The sequence below is a fragment of the Gadus macrocephalus genome, chromosome 22 (assembly GCF_031168955.1).
Source record: "Gadus macrocephalus chromosome 22, ASM3116895v1".
NCBI lineage: Eukaryota > Metazoa > Chordata > Actinopteri > Gadiformes > Gadidae > Gadus > Gadus macrocephalus.
The window spans coordinates 17208089-17223088 of record NC_082403.1 but is presented as its reverse complement, the minus strand read 5'-3'; the positions used below and the strand labels follow the sequence as shown (position 1 = coordinate 17223088).

The 15000-nt window shown below is 47.8% G+C and overlaps 2 protein-coding genes across 4 annotated transcripts in view; both read right to left on the bottom strand.

The window, feature by feature from the left end:
• Positions 1-511: 511 nt before the first annotated feature.
• Positions 512-11059, bottom strand: sesn2 (sestrin 2). 2 transcript variants are annotated; one of them, XR_009523890.1, is made up of 12 exons: positions 10065-11059; positions 9376-9441; positions 8186-8374; positions 6318-6500; positions 5609-5827; positions 5041-5173; positions 4023-4138; positions 3778-3861; positions 3028-3134; positions 2450-2594; positions 918-1884; positions 512-885 (listed from the first exon to the last, which is right to left on the bottom strand). XR_009523890.1 is itself a non-coding variant. In XM_060042615.1 (11 exons), exons 1-11 carry the CDS (start codon positions 10386-10388, stop codon positions 1798-1800), a joined length of 1653 nt encoding a protein of 550 aa, XP_059898598.1. In that variant the 5' UTR covers positions 10389-11059; the 3' UTR covers positions 512-1797. The 2 variants fall into 2 exon arrangements, 1 of the variants encoding a protein (XP_059898598.1); XM_060042615.1 differs by having other exon boundaries at positions 512-1884.
• A 409-nt stretch (positions 11060-11468) lies between these two features.
• Positions 11469-15000, bottom strand: part of matn1 (matrilin 1) — a 6752-nt gene continuing 3220 nt past the window's right edge. The window contains exons 4-10 of one of the 2 annotated variants that reach the window (XM_060042616.1): positions 14748-14970; positions 13584-13706; positions 13249-13421; positions 12882-13113; positions 12618-12770; positions 12383-12461; positions 11469-11868 (exon numbers count right to left, since the gene is read on the bottom strand). In XM_060042616.1, the coding sequence (XP_059898599.1) occupies positions 11817-11868; positions 12383-12461; positions 12618-12770; positions 12882-13113; positions 13249-13421; positions 13584-13706; positions 14748-14970 (1035 nt within the window). In that variant the 3' untranslated portion in view covers positions 11469-11816. The remainder of the gene's footprint in view (positions 11869-12382; positions 12462-12617; positions 12771-12881; positions 13114-13248; positions 13422-13583; positions 13707-14747; positions 14971-15000) is intronic. The other variant, XM_060042617.1, reaches the window with a different exon arrangement.

Below are 15000 nucleotides of genomic sequence, written 5' to 3'. Positions count from 1 at the left end.
ATTGGTGGGGACACGTCCCCTGGTCCCCACCCAAATCTACTCCCTGATGAAAGTAAAGTCCCCATTCCGAGGATCAATTAGTGACCATGTTATAGGCCTACGATTAATTAATCGGCTGCTCTGCGTCAATGTAAAATAAATGATATCGCAAATGCGCATAGCCTCCAATAATGTAAAATATTAGTTATAATATTGATGTTCGTGCCTCCAACTTTAATGTTTTTTTTTTTACTTAAAAATATTTAAGATTTGAAGGGCGGTATTGTACTAAGTTGTTTAGCTTATTGGTGACATACAAATCTTCTATTCTTTAAAAACGAGATTCCTGGCGTTATCTAACCTCTGTCTCCATCTGGTGTCAATTTTTGAAACACCGCCTTTGGATTTTACAAAGTTGCGTTTACATCAACATTTGAGTTAATATTAGCATATGCAGTCAATACAATTCATAAACGTAAACAAACAAAAATCTTTCTTAGTTATCTCCAAACAAGCACACAACTTCCCAAGATGTTTTTTTTGATACCAAAGTAGCTTTTATTGTTTATAAAAATACAAGTTTTTTTTTTTTCTTTTCTCAACTGAGCAAGGGGGTCAATGATGATGCATCTACTGATTTATCTCCTGCAGGAGGAGAGCGGCCCTCGGTCAAAACAGTTAAACCGCAGTTATCTCCAACAAACAACAACAGTGCCGAGATAGAAACACTTTGAAATGGATGGTCTGGTGGGCCTCCCTCCACATGCAGCTGGGCCCAGGCACCCCAGATATGCATCGATACATGTGCAGGTTTGTACGTCACTGTGTGATTGTGTGTATGTATATATGCATACACACGTGTGTGTGTGTGTGTGTGTGTGTGTGTGTGTGTGTGTGTGTGTGTGTCTGTGTGTGTGCGCGCGCGCGTGTGCGTGTACTCAGTGGCCACTTCGTTGGGTAACAGTTCAATAAAGCAAATACACATTCAGCCAATCAGATGGCAAGGAACACAGAGCATCAGAGCATGCCGTGATATGGTCGGATCGGATGGTTCGGTTTCTTTTCACATTCAGACTGAACATAGTGACATTTATTTAAAGTACTTTGTCCGTGGATTTGAGTAGCTATGTCTTGTTCTCGACCTCTTGAGTTGGAAGAGTATAGTGTTAAAAAACGTTTGCACCTCTGGTGGAAACGTTGTGTGAATGGGTGTTTGGAGGAGGATTGACAAAAGGATTAGAGTTGACATTAAGTCAAACGAGGCTACTAACGAAGTGGTCACTGAGTGAGTCTTCCTGGGGTGTGCCAGTGTGTAAAAAGATGTGCACGTACGTTCATTGCAGGTAGGGTATTCAGCTAAATACTTGAGGCTCACGCCAAGAAACTTAGCCTTAATTATTTCAGTGCAAAACAAGCTTAACAAGGCAGATTTTCTCTTTAAATATCCAAAAATGATTCACAGGTAGAAAGCAGCAATAACGCAAAACCATGATATACATGGACAAAAGAAGATGTTCAAAAACCAGACACACCACTGCAGTGTGTGTGTGTGTGTGTGTGTGTGTGTGTGTGTGTGTGTGTGTGTGTGTGTGTGTGTGTGTGTGTGTGTGTGTGTGTGTGTGTGTGTGTGTGTGTGTGTGTGTGTGTGTGTGTGTGTGTGTGTGTGTGTGTGTGTGTGTGTGTGATGATGATGGGACAAGCCTTAAATCGTCTCACTGGCTCAGGATCAGCATGCGTGTGCGTGTGCGTGTGTGTGTGTGTGTGTGTGTGTGTGTGTGTGTGTGTGTGTGTGTGTGTGTGTGTGTGTGTGTGTGTGTGTCATCTCATGTAATGTGTGATGGCTCGCAAAGTGTAGAGAAGCGCAGCCTGAAGTCGAGCCTCCATGACAATCAGGTTGGCATGAACCTATGAAATAAAAAGAGGGAGAGAACTATTAATACAATCACACTTCTTGGAGCAAAAAGGTCAGGGATCAAATAATTCACGATTAGTGTACAATCTGAATGTTACAGCCAATACATTACTCCAGCTATTTCTAGCAAAAATAAAGTGGCAAGGCACTAGGGCTGCTCAATTATGGAAGAAAATCATAATCACGATTATTCAAACAATTATTTTTGAGTTTGAAAACATGATGTATTTATTCAGCATGTCTCTCCCAAAAACACTTAGTAACTGAGAACTAAAAAGAAAATGTTCAAATCTAAAATAATGTACAGATATGTATCCAGCTGTTCACTTTCTATAAAACATAAAAAAAATTAAAAAAAATTGATTATATTAGTTTTGTGATCGTTTGACGCAAAAATCAAAATTGAGATCGAAATTCGGTTGATCGCCCAGCCCTACATGGCACTTTAACCTATTGGGAACCAACACAAATCCTTAACCATCATTCCCTTCACACACACCATTCCCCCATCCATCCTATGATCAGCCAGTCAGTCAGTGTGTGTGTGTGGGGGGAGACCTTCTCAGAGTGCTTGAAGTGCCTCCAGAAGGCGTGGTAGATGCGCGCGGTGGTCTGCTCGGGGTGACAGGCCACCGTCTTGACGAACACCTTCAGGGAGCGCTCCAGCAGCACGTTGACGCCGCCGTAGTCGTAGTCATCGTAGCTGCAGAGCGGGAGGAAATACATTGGCCGTCACATCCTCCAGAGCCAGGAACCACGGTGAATTAAGTGGTGGAACAATGTCAAAGGAGGACATGAAAGGCTGTTTAGACCTTTAGGTTTAAATGTTGACGCAGTGGTAGCGCAGATGGTCTGCGTGGAGTTGAAATAAAAGTACTGATTATGACGCAGTATCGGTTTAGCTTTTGTTCTGCCAGACGGTGGGGTCCTCAGACTGCACTGTCCCCCCAACGGAGCCTCATGCGGTCCTCAGTATGTCCATGCGTGTGTGTGTGTGTGTGTGTGTGTGTGTGTGTGTGTGTGTGTGTGTGTGTGTGTGTGTGTGTGTGTGTGTGTGTGTGTGTGTGTGTGTGTGTGTGTGTGTGTGTGTGTGTGTGTGTGTGTGTGTGTGTGTGTGTGTGTGTGTGTCCTCTCACCGTATGCCGTAGAGGCAGTGGATGTAGTTCCACAGGGCTTTCCTCAGGGTGTAGGTGTCCACGCCCTCATGCATGGCCATCCTGTGGTAGGTCAGGTTGCTCACCACCTGTTGGGAAAAGAGAGAAAATACCATGTTCACTAAAACAGCCTAAAATCGTTTATTCAGATCACAGGTATTTTGATTTGAATAACACTGCGGTACGATACCTTCAATACATCAGGGGGTCTACTTTGGAGCGCCGACGCAGAGTACCAGATACTTGGCGTTTTTAGCTCACGTCAAAGTTTCATTGATCAACCCTTGCCCAAAGCGTCACCGAACCAAGTCTCAGAGCTGTCAGGGTGCAGTGCTCAGCTGAACCCATTAATAAAATACCTATCTCCTCATGAAACATTACATTAAACCGTGCTGATGAACCACGCCGGAGGATGGCAAACAAGCCCCATAAAATATTTTACACACAGGCTAGCGAAGATATCACGAGCCAAGTCAACACGGGCGTCCTCCCCTGACCCCGGAGGGAACGACGCCAACTCATCAGACCAACTTTATGCATATTCCACATGGTCAGCAATGATCCACTTTATAATCCACAAATCATTAACCTCCCTACTTTCGTTTTTCAGTTTCATGGGCTCGACTCACGACTGCACCGCAATGATTGTTAGGGTCAGGGAACGCCACGGCATGGGAGTCATGGGGCTGGGGGTCAGGGGTCACGGCGTGACGGCCCCCGGGTAAAGGTTACCTGGAACTTCTCGTCCAGCAACTGTCCCATGTCTGGAAGGAGCCGGTTCACCAGGGAGTAGCCATGGTCCTCCCAGGAGTAGTCCTGCACACCATGAAACAAGATCACTCTATACCCACAATAACCTAGCATCCACTGCAACAGTGGCGGTTATGTTCTACACACACACACACACACACACACACACAGTATGTCGAGGTTCTCTGCCAGAGATAAGGACAGGTGAAGGGCTCTGGAGGCCTCACCTGTGCCCTCATGGTTGGCGGGGCCTGCTCTCCCCGGGGGGCAAAGTCCTCATAACTGAACTCTGGGTCCTCCACCAGGCGGAGCACCACCTCCGGAGGGGCTCCCCGCACCACCGCTACACACACACACACACACACACACACACACACACACACACACACACACACACACACACACACACACACACACACACACACACACACACACACACACACACACACACACACACACAGTGAACGAGTGAGCTGTGTGTGATGACAGCAGGGATGGATGTTTAAATGGAGAAATGGCGGGGTAAAGGGAGGGAGGGAGGGAGGGATAAAGGGAGGGAGGGAGAGATAAAGGGAGGGATGGATAAAGGGAGGGAGGGATAAAGTGGGGGAGGGATGAAGGGAGGGAGGGAGGGATAAAGGGAGGGAGGAATAAACGGAGGGAGGGAGGGATAAAGGGAGGCAGGAAGGGATAAAGAGAGGGAGGGATAAAGGGAGGGAGGGGGGGATAAAGGGAGGGATGTATAAAGGGAGGGAGGGATGAAGGGAGGGAGGGATGGATAAAGGGGGGAGGGATAAAGGGGGAAGGGGTAAAGGGGGGAGGGATAAAGGGGGGAGGGATAAAGGGAGGGAGAGGGGATAAAGGGAGGGAGAGATAAAGAAGGGGGAGGGATAAAGGGGGGAGGGATAAAGGGAGGGAGAGGGGATAAAGGGAGGGATGGATAAAGAAGGGGGAGGGATAAAGGGGGGAGGGATAAAGTGGGGGAGGGAGGGATAAAGGGAGGGAGGGATAAAGGGAGGGAGGAAGGAATAAAGGGAGGGAGGGATAAAGGGAGGGAGGAAGGAATAAAGGGAGGGAGGGATAAAGGGGGGAGGGATAAAGGGAGGGGGGGATAAAGAGAGGGAGGGATAAAGTAGGGGGGAGGGATAAAGGAGGGTTGGAGGGAGGGCAGGGTGGATCCAGGGAGGGATTAATGGCTAAAGGGATAGCTGGAGGCTGGACAGACGGGTGGGGGGGCGTTGGTACCGGTGGGGATGCTCTCGCTGCGTTCCCGCTCAAAGCGTGTGAGCATCTCCTCCTGGGTGCACTCCTCCTCCTGCTCCTGGAGCTCAGCCATCCTCTTCATCAGCACCTCCACCTCCATCACGCCGTCCGTCAGCTGGGGGAGGGAGGGGGCGGGGGGGGGGGGGGGGGGGGGGTCAAGGCCAACATAAGGAGCTCCTTCCACTGCTGTCCCCTCGGGTGTGGTTACAGCCCCATGCTGAAAAGCTTCAGGGGCCAAACTACTGCACCCAGAAGTCACCTTACGGATATTTTTAAATGTACTTAAAGAGGTAAAGGTTGTGCTAGGGCTGACATAATATACTTCACCTAAAAGATACAGAAGTAATTAAATGAATAACAAGAAAGGTAATAAGTCAAAAGAAGGAAATGAGGATCATTGATTCGAAATACATGATCATTAAGTTGATTAAACTAATATTTAAAACCTCACCCTGTGATAAAGGTTGTATCCCTGTTTAATAAAGTACCATCTTATCTTCAAACAACAGCAGCAGATATCAGTCTCGTGTGAACCCCTCCCCAGTCTCACCTCTTGCCTGCCGTCCTCGTGGGCGGGGCTATGGGGGCCGCAGGGCAGGTGATTGGGCGACGGAGGGCTGAAGGCGTGGCCTCCTGTGTGGTCAGGCTCAGGGTTCACCCCGCAGCCCCACACGAAGGAGGACAGCGAATGGGCGTGCGCCATGAGAATCACCGCATGGATCAGTTCAGCCAATGACCAGCGAGACTCCGCCCCCGGACACACCAGCTCCTACAGGGACACAGAGATTGTACGGGTCACCTAGATACCGTGGAGCGCCACGCCGTCGCCGTGACCCACGGCCCAATGTCCCACGACCCAATGTCCCACCCTGCCTGGGGGCTGAACTTAACCTTACACAGGAGCGTTTCCCCATCATGTCTGCCCTCATCTCCTTTCCCTTAAGGGTCAAGAGTTCACTAGAGCACAGTACTTGGTTCAAAAAGTGGATATTATATGATATAAAATATTCAATATATATATATATATATATATATATATATATATATATATATATATATATATATATATTGAAATGGTAGGTGGATATAGAAATCATTATTGACCGAATGGAGGGTCAAAGTCAAATTCCTTAATAATTGTAAGACATAAACGCTAATCAATGGTGATTAGGGTTTATTACTGGTAGATCAGTCACTTCCACCGTGGCCGTGTCTATGTGGTCCAGTGACGGCTGCGGTGCGTGCCGCGGGGCGCCCACCTGTATGTGCTGCTGTGTGATGAGCCAGGGCCTGTGAGCCAGCAGCTTGTTGAGGCCCTGCAGGCTGCGCAGCTTGGCGGGGGCCTGCTGCACGCCGCCCAGCCAGCTCTCGTCCCCGCCCGCCTCCAGGTAGGCCGCGCTGTGCTGCTGGACCAGGTAGGAGCACTGGTGCCTCGCCGCTGCCTAAAGGACCCCCCAGGAGGGAACGCAGACGGCCACGGTGAACGCCGCGTCCGATGAGAGGCGTACTCAGACGGACAGGGCTGTCTGAGGGGCTCAGCACTGCTAACGCAACATCGTTAAACATTTGATCATGTAAAATGGGTTAGGCTTAAAAAAATCCCAAACTTCTCGGATTAATAAAGATTTATATCACTTTAAATATCGGAAGACTTCCAGGATAGCCAAGTGGAATGCAAATAATATACGATTCAGATTGAACAGAGTTCCAATACAACAATGAGTGATTAAGGATAATCATTTGATTCATTACCTATTTTTTTTTTGCAAAATACGTCATCATATTTGGTTAAATGGACATTTACTGGCGCCGCAAGACATTTAGGCTTGACGTGATCACTGAGAATATTTTGGATATCGCCCTGGGCACAGAGTGAATCATTATTTCTGGAATATGATGCATCTGTAAGGCGTGCGACTTAACGGAGGGGCGGGGAAATGGATCTGGGAGGTGGCTTATTGATCAGGCATCTGCGCTGGTGGCTGACGGCAAGCGGTACTACCCGTGGCTGACGGCAAGCTTTGTGCGATGCTCGTGATTAAAGTCAGCCCCACATTGGGTGTTTTCCACAGATGACATTAATCTGGTCTCTTCATCAAGGGTCTCCCGAACCCGAGGTCAAAGCTAACATCATGGCTGCAGCCATCAGCAGACCAGATCACCCGGTGTGAGGACATCAGTCACAGAGCAAGACTTTCAATCTCCAGTGGGACAAACAATCCATTTCTAAAAATGCTACTTGCTCCTTAACATGACAGCGAACCCAAAACGGTACATATAATATCTTTTTTTAACGTGGTAATATCTTGTATTATCGTCAAACATTTTATTTAACTGAAATAACTCAAGACCCCTCTTTCCTAAAACTCTCAGCCCAAAACACATTTGTTTAAATCTCAGTGTTCACTTCCCACTGAAACAGTGGGTTGGCTTTTACACTATTATACTAAATACTATTTTTATCAGTCACATGGTAAATAACATTTACATAGTCAAAGAAAAAGCTTTTCCAATAGATTCAGGCAGCTGTACTGGGACGGCCCATAAATCCACTGTACTCAATAGCTTCAATGGTTTAACCTCCCAGACCTTCAATGTTTTAAAATAAGAAGTAAATATGTTAGGTCACCTTTTGCCACAGTGGCTACTTTGCCAAACGGTACATAGTACAATAGTACAGGTTTGACATGTTCTGCGGTTGCTGCTGCAAAATGTGCTGTTTACGTGTTCAACCAGCACTGCTTTGATTATCATTATGAGTTACGGCATGGCATCAAATGTCCAACTATTACATCAGCTCTGTTTCCCTTTCAATAAAGCGTACCGTTAGCACATTCACTCTTTGACCCGGCTTGACCCCCTGTAGCGTGGATGTAATCAGTATAGGGACGCTTGTTTAAACGGCGTACACCGGTTTCAACCTGGGTAAACCTGTGAAAACCTGTGGAAACCGCTTACACCTGTGGATGCCTGTTTAAACCTATGTTAACCGAGTACACCCGTGTAAACATGTTTAAACCTGTGTCAACCACGTGAACCTGTTTAAACCTGTTTAAACCTGTGTAAACCTGTGTAACCTGTTAACCTGTTAACACGTGTTGGTGGTGATGACGGGGAATGCCCTCACCATGATGACGATATAGTGTCTCCAGAGACTTGGAAGGGGCCCGTCCAGATCCAGCAGAGCGTGCTGAGTCCTCAGGAAGCAGCTGAGGTAGGCTGGGTGCAGCCCCATCGCCATGGTGATGTTGTCCAGACGTCCCAGCGAGAAGAAGGCATCGAGCAGCACATCCTGTTCGATCCCCTCCTTCTGCATCTAGGATGGAACGTAAAGACAGAACTACATGAGAATGTATTTAGACAGGACTTAAATAAGCTTTGAGGAGGTTATTAGCAGTGGGTAAGTGTGCATGTTGTACAAATGTATTAATGTGTGACAATTGTATTACTAGTCCAGCTTTGAAAAGTATCAGGATTTGATTTAATCAATACATTTATCAATGATAAGAGTTCCACAATCAGAACCAAATACAAGACGGCTGGTCTCAATGGCTCGACGACTAAAGAGCCAAGTTTCTATTTTGTTACGCAACTCACAAAATAAGTTCTTCTCCATTTCTGACAATGACATTGACCTGCTATATCATAAATCTTCTGGATTAATTTGAAGGAATAACATGTTCTAAGGTCTAAATCTAAGTTGAAAATAAAAATGGAATATAACATTTACAAGGATGTTTTAATGAGTGTAATACGCCATGAAATAAGAATGGTTCTATTTTGGTTACCCTAGGAGCTCTTTTTGTCTACATAGGGAGGGGGTCATCCTCCACAGAGCCCTTAAGTCTCTACAGTGACCCAGAACAGGCAGAGGGCTCTACAGGGACCGTGAGAGAGTTGTAGGTAGGAAGGGGCCATGTCATACCCAGGGCTATGGGCCATTGGACATACTTTTTTAGTACAGTCGTTGGGACTGAGCGGTATAATGATGAGGGATGATGTGTATGGAATACACCCACTCCATGGCATTATACTCACATTTACACTTAGGGCATTTAGCAGACTCTTTTATCCAAATGGTCAGAAGAAGAAGAAGAAACCATATAAATATGACTCATGAACGTATATCACTTTGAAAGTACCTACTGGCACCTTAGACAATAAATCTCCTACCACTACAGAGGATGGTCAGTCAGATGATGGCAAACTGCAACCACACTGATAGATGCTACAAAATTGTATACAGTGGACTTTTAAAGCTAGGGTAGACAATTTTTGTGAGAAGCAAGCCAACGATAGAATCCGAAGTAGACAAACCTCTTTAGCTGGGATAAATGCACTTGAACCTGAAGTTAGAGCCCGTGGTACTTCAACTCCTCGCTCCTGTGGGAAGAGGACAAAACTATGTTTTTTAATAAATGTTAAGTTGCAACTTGCAGCTCTTCGACTTTTATATGCCCGAGGAAACGTGTAGCGTAACTTGAAAGCGTTGTTTCATATTAGCATATGCTGTACAACTGCTCCTCAAACATACCGACGTCGTGAAAAAAAAGCGCGACTCGGTATATATTTGCATTATAGTTATGGACTATTATTATAAGCTCCAGAGCGTTAGTTCTGCTGTTGCTCCTAAACCATGTCTGAAGCGTGGGGGGGTTTCAGATCATCAAAAGGGGGCGTGTCCGGTGAGCTTGTTTTGAAAACCTAGGTCTTGCATCACCTAAAACAGCTCACTGTCTGATGAAATCACACGGCAAGCAAGAAAAATCTCTCCAAATATCGTCCCAACACATTTAGTCAGACATCGTTCATCGTAACCGTCGTCATATAAATATATGTACCAGAGAGTCCCGAATTACAAGGATAACTTACCCTTACATCTATAGATCTACACTATCGCTAAAGTCGTAACAGCAACAGCATATCTGACCGATCATGTGTATGATTTAACCGATCTACATAAGATTCAAACACACAAGATATTCACTTCAGCCGGGGGCCATTACCTGTGCAGTGCGAAGCAGTTTGGCTGCCCTCTCTCGGACCTCGGACAGCGGACACGACCGAGACAACCGTAGCAGATGCAGGAGAGTCGACGCGCACAGGCGCTCGGAACCGGGCCGGTCCAGCCCTAACCGCGCGAGCACCGCCTGGGTCAGCTCATCGAGCGCCGCGGCTCGGTCCTCCTCGTCCCGGCTGCACAGCCGCGTGAAGGTCTTGGGGTTCGGCCCGAGGTCTGGTTCCGACTCGGAGTGGTTGAGGCGTGGGCGACCGGAGGAGGGAGGTGGTTTGGCTTCACACGGCACGGATGTCCCTGATTCACTGGTCATTTCTTGTTCTGGTTCGAGTTGTTTTAAGGCTGTGACAAGCTCTCGTTCCCACTTGGTGTAACGTTACCTCCGCTAGCAGAGTGAGCCCAAACTACGATTCAAGATGAGACTGATGACCATGTAGGCCTACTACAAGGCAAGTAACGCAATGGGACGGTAACACGAATGGGCGTATTTGAATGACCGGGGACATGTTTCTATGAATAGTCTTCTTCTGATGCCTACCAAGGTTAGTGACGGCCACCGGCTAGCAGGGCAGCTCGGTGCCGAGACCGTTAGCGGCTAAGGGATGTTAGCCCCGGCGGCTGGTCGCGTTGGGAATGGATGTCATCATGCGCTTGACCCTTCGGTGCTCCACGAACCTGTCATCCCGAAGGCGGTTCGGGTCCGCTGGGACTTCTAGGGGAAACCGACGTGTCGGGTCGAAGGTGTTCTCAGTGGCGCTAGTAGTCCGTGTCTCGGTTCACTTTACTGCTGCTGGCTGCAGGCAGCCTTTCATCAGATGTTGTTCTCTCCCCTGACGTTGACGTCAAACGTTACGATTGCGGAAGCGGTTTTTCAAAGTCCTTACCTGGTTTGCGTTTAGCCAACCGTGTTTTAAATGATTAATCTGCCATAAATATTAAACGCTGATAATCTCTCTCTCTCTCTCTCTCTCTCTCTCTCTCTCTCTCTCTCTCTCTCTCTCTCTCTCTCTCTCTCTCTCTCTCTCTCTCTCTCTCTCCGTGTATGCTTGAGTGATTGTCTAACATTTGCATGATTTATGCAATGCTTGCCGGTTCATCTTGAAATAAATAGGACACCGACAAGTGATTTCAAGGAACAGAGAGACTTGTATTTATCAACAGTCAGTATAATATATGTTATGTGTAGCCCCATATATTTACCCAACAAAAAATTAATAATTTATAGTACATATGGACCCTTATTGTGGTTGTAGTGGAGGAGGTGTAGAGCAATAGACATTAGAATCAGTAAACAGAACATGATGTCATCTGCAGATATAAATAGACAGACAGAAGGCAGCCATCATCACTGTTGACACACAACTAGGCAGAAAGAAACGCAAGCCCTTGGGTGTACTGTCACCGTTTCCCTATGAGGGAAGACCTTTATTAACAAACAGACAGGCCTGCTATGGAGGATGTCCTTCAGGAGCAGACGCACAAACAGGAAGGGTCACCGTGGCAACCGGCATGTCACCAAAGCTGGCCAGGGTAAGATATGTGTGTTTGTGTGAGAGAGAGAGAGAGAGAGAGAGAGAGAGAGAGAGAGAGAGAGAGAGAGAGAGTGTGGATTAGCAGAGGTCAAGAGTCACACATGCTCTTTCTTTAATATTTTACAGAATGTCAAAATGATATGCGTGTTGTTCAAAGAGATAGAGAGAGAGAGATAGAGTGTGTGTGTTGGATGTGTGGGTGTGTGTCCTTAGACAATTTTACTCTCCAGTGCAGCAATCCTCTTCGACACACTCTCTAGTGAGGTTCTGGTCAAGGACAAATGTGAACAACATGAGAACAACACGAAGAGAGTTCATTAAGAGTCCCCCTAAACGAGCCAATAGTCATAACCATAATTTATGCCAGAAGGGGTCTATGATCGAGCGTCAACTCTCTGTGGCTGAACTGTTGCAAATAGCTTTTACTTATTGCAACTTATTCTCCATTTTTCAACCTGTCACCCTACCTCCTTTCCTCTCACATGCCTCCCTAAATGGCTCTCCCTCTATCCCTCCCTCTTATCTTCCCTATATCCCTCTCACTCTCTCCATCCCTTCCTCCCTTCTTTCCTCGCTATCTCGCTCCCTTTCTCTCATCCCCTACCTCCTATCCTCTCTTCCTCTCTCCTGCCTCGCTCCCTCGCTCCCCATTCCCTTCCTCCTTCGTATCCTACATTCACCCTCCCTCCTTCCCTCCTTCCCTCTGTATCTTTCCATCTTACCAGACAATACCACACCTTACCACCATTCCTCCGACTGCAGGTAAAGGATATGTTTTTTTGTCAGTGCCTGGAGTGCTTCCTCCACTTTTTTCTGGAACTTTACAAGGGAATCACATTCGCACGGGTCCTCCTCTGTGGAGAAAAAAGAAAAGGGGCTTTCATATTTTTCCTAGGATTTCAGATATTCGACCATAAGATGATGACAATAGGTGCATGCGTGTGTGTGTGTGTGTGTGCGCGTGTGCGTGTTCACAGCAGTTCATGCTGGGGGGCCGTGGGTGGCGAGACCTTTGCAGATGTTGATCTGCAGCTTCTTTGCGATCTGGGTCATGGTCTTGAAGTCGGCCGTGTAGAAGTAGTGCTCCCCCGTGGGCTCTGAGGCGATCTCTTTCAGCTCATCCTCCACGGCGTTGCCCACTCCCACAGCGTACATCTTCAATCCTACACACACAAATACAACAGAAATGTAATTCCACACAATTCACCTCAGACCTTATCGCTCCTAACACACAAACACACACACACACACACACACACACACACACTCCTCACCGTTCTCCTTGGCCTTCTTGGCAGCGTCTCCGATGTAGTCCTGGCTGCGGCCGTCGGTGAAGACGATGCCCACCTTGGCGACCCCTGGGCGGGAGCCCTGGCTGGGGTTGAAGCTGTGGTCGGACAGGTAGCGGAGGGCCTGGCCCGTCATGGTCCCCCGCTCCATGTAGGCCATCTTCTTCACTGCGTCCTTCAGGTCCTTCTTGTTGTTGAAGCGCCCCAGTGGGAACTCCTGGAAACGCAGCACAGGGGGAGAGAGAGGGATTGAGTGAGGGAATTAATGAGTGGGTGAGAAAAGTGAAAGTGAGAAGTGTCCATGTGACACACACACACACACACACACACACACACACACACACACACACACCTGCTTGACGGAGCTGGAGTACTGCACCAGCCCTACATGGGTCTTGGCCTCGGAGACGTCGAGCTTGTCTACGATCTGGTTGATCCACTTCTTCACCAGCTCAAAGTTCTCGGGCCGCACGCTCTTGGAACCGTCGATCACGAACACCACGTCTGTGGCGGCGCCGCTGCATGCTAGCGATGTGCGGGGAGGGGACACCGACGGCACGTTACGGCCATGGCGGTCACGCTCAACGACACACGCTCACTAGGGCACGGAATGCGTTTTCGGATGGACAATACCTTCAATCTGTTCTTAACTCACACACATAACCTCCTGGGTGCGCGCCCACTCACCACTACAGCTGCGGCCGTCATCCAGGAGGGTAAAGCCGTCTTTGCAGGCACACTTGAATGATCCCGGGGTGCTGATGCATACCTGCTCACAGTCATGATCACCGGTCGCACACAGGTCCGACACTGTGGTACTCAGCGGTGGGATGAGAGTGGCAGATATGTGTGCGCACACACACATACACAGACAGACGGAGGGGGGGGGAGGGGCGGGTTAGGTGGGGTGGTGGAGGTGGTTTGTTAGGGGGGAGAGAATACAACTATGTCAGTTTGAGATTCTATCACTTGTTATTTTTATTTTAATGATCCACTGTGATTGGCTGAGAGGATTTGGTCAGTCAATTGGATTCCGTGGAGCATGTGCAGAAGACAGCCTGAACCCAGTGGATCCTTAAAACACACAGTGGCTGGAAGGATCAGAGAAGCCTCGACCAACATTATGTATCAAGGTCTTTTTGTTTCCACCAAATGTCAGGTAGTAAGGCTCGTCCAATAGGAATCCAGCTCTGTGCGCATGCAGGCCTGAACGTTCGGGGAACGGCGCCCACTAAATTGGCTGAGGAAGAAAAGTGTGAGTTTTAGCAACCCAAACAATATTTAAAAGAAAATAACCCAGTACAGTCAAAGCTGCATGAGAGCATACCTAATTTGAGTGATTAATGATTAGCACTAATGGGCTACTAATTACAGAGGTCCCAGTCTTGCTCTCAGTAGGGGGCAAGCGACTGAAGAGAGACCAAATCATTCCCAAATGTTGTCCCCTTCCCTCTTGTACTCATGAACCAGTAGTAGTGCTAGTAGATTTGTAGATGAGTAGCAGATTTGAACGAGTAGCAGATTTGATGGTAGACAAGGAAATATCTTGTCGTTTAAGGCTGTTTGAGAGGACATAACAGTAGGGCACAACATTTCGATTTTTAAGTGAAATGCACTCTTGACTCCTTACCTAAGGAGTGGGGGCCAGAAATCTTCTGGTTGGATATTAGGAAAGATAGTGACAGAGACCCAGTCATCCTCTTCCTGGGAGACATGTACACTTCACCTTTCAAAATGCTATAATCCTAGCATCATCATCTGAATCTTTATTAGGAGCATCATGAGCAGACGTCCAGGGAAGTCAACTCGCTCTCTCTCTCTCTCTCTCTCTCTCTCTCTCTCTCTCCTTACCACAGAAGGCCTCCTGGAACTTCTTGGTGAGCTTCTCGATGACGCTGTAGCTCTCCACGTAGTCCACGTGGTCGTCCAGGGGCTCGCTGGCCATCTGCCTCAGGGTGTTCATGTCCACGCGGCCCACGCCGATGGAGAACAGCTCGATGCCGGCGTCGCGGGCGCGCTGGGCCACCTCCTTCACGTTGTCCTGGGGCCGCCCGTCCGTCACGATGATGGCCACCTGCCAACAGAGGGTCAGAGTGTTTTCATA

Coding starts and splice junctions, on each gene's coding strand:
- sesn2 (XM_060042615.1), bottom strand. CDS start 10,388: ATGACCAGTGAATCAGGGACATCCGTGCCGTGTGAAGCCAAACCACCT. Junction 3,135..3,777: donor TGCTGGACGAGAAGTTCCAG/GTAACCTTTACC, acceptor TTTTCCCAACAG/GTGGTGAGCAACCTGACCTA. Junction 1,885..2,449: donor ACTTCAAGCACTCTGAGAAG/GTCTCCCCCCAC, acceptor TTTATTTCATAG/GTTCATGCCAACCTGATTGT.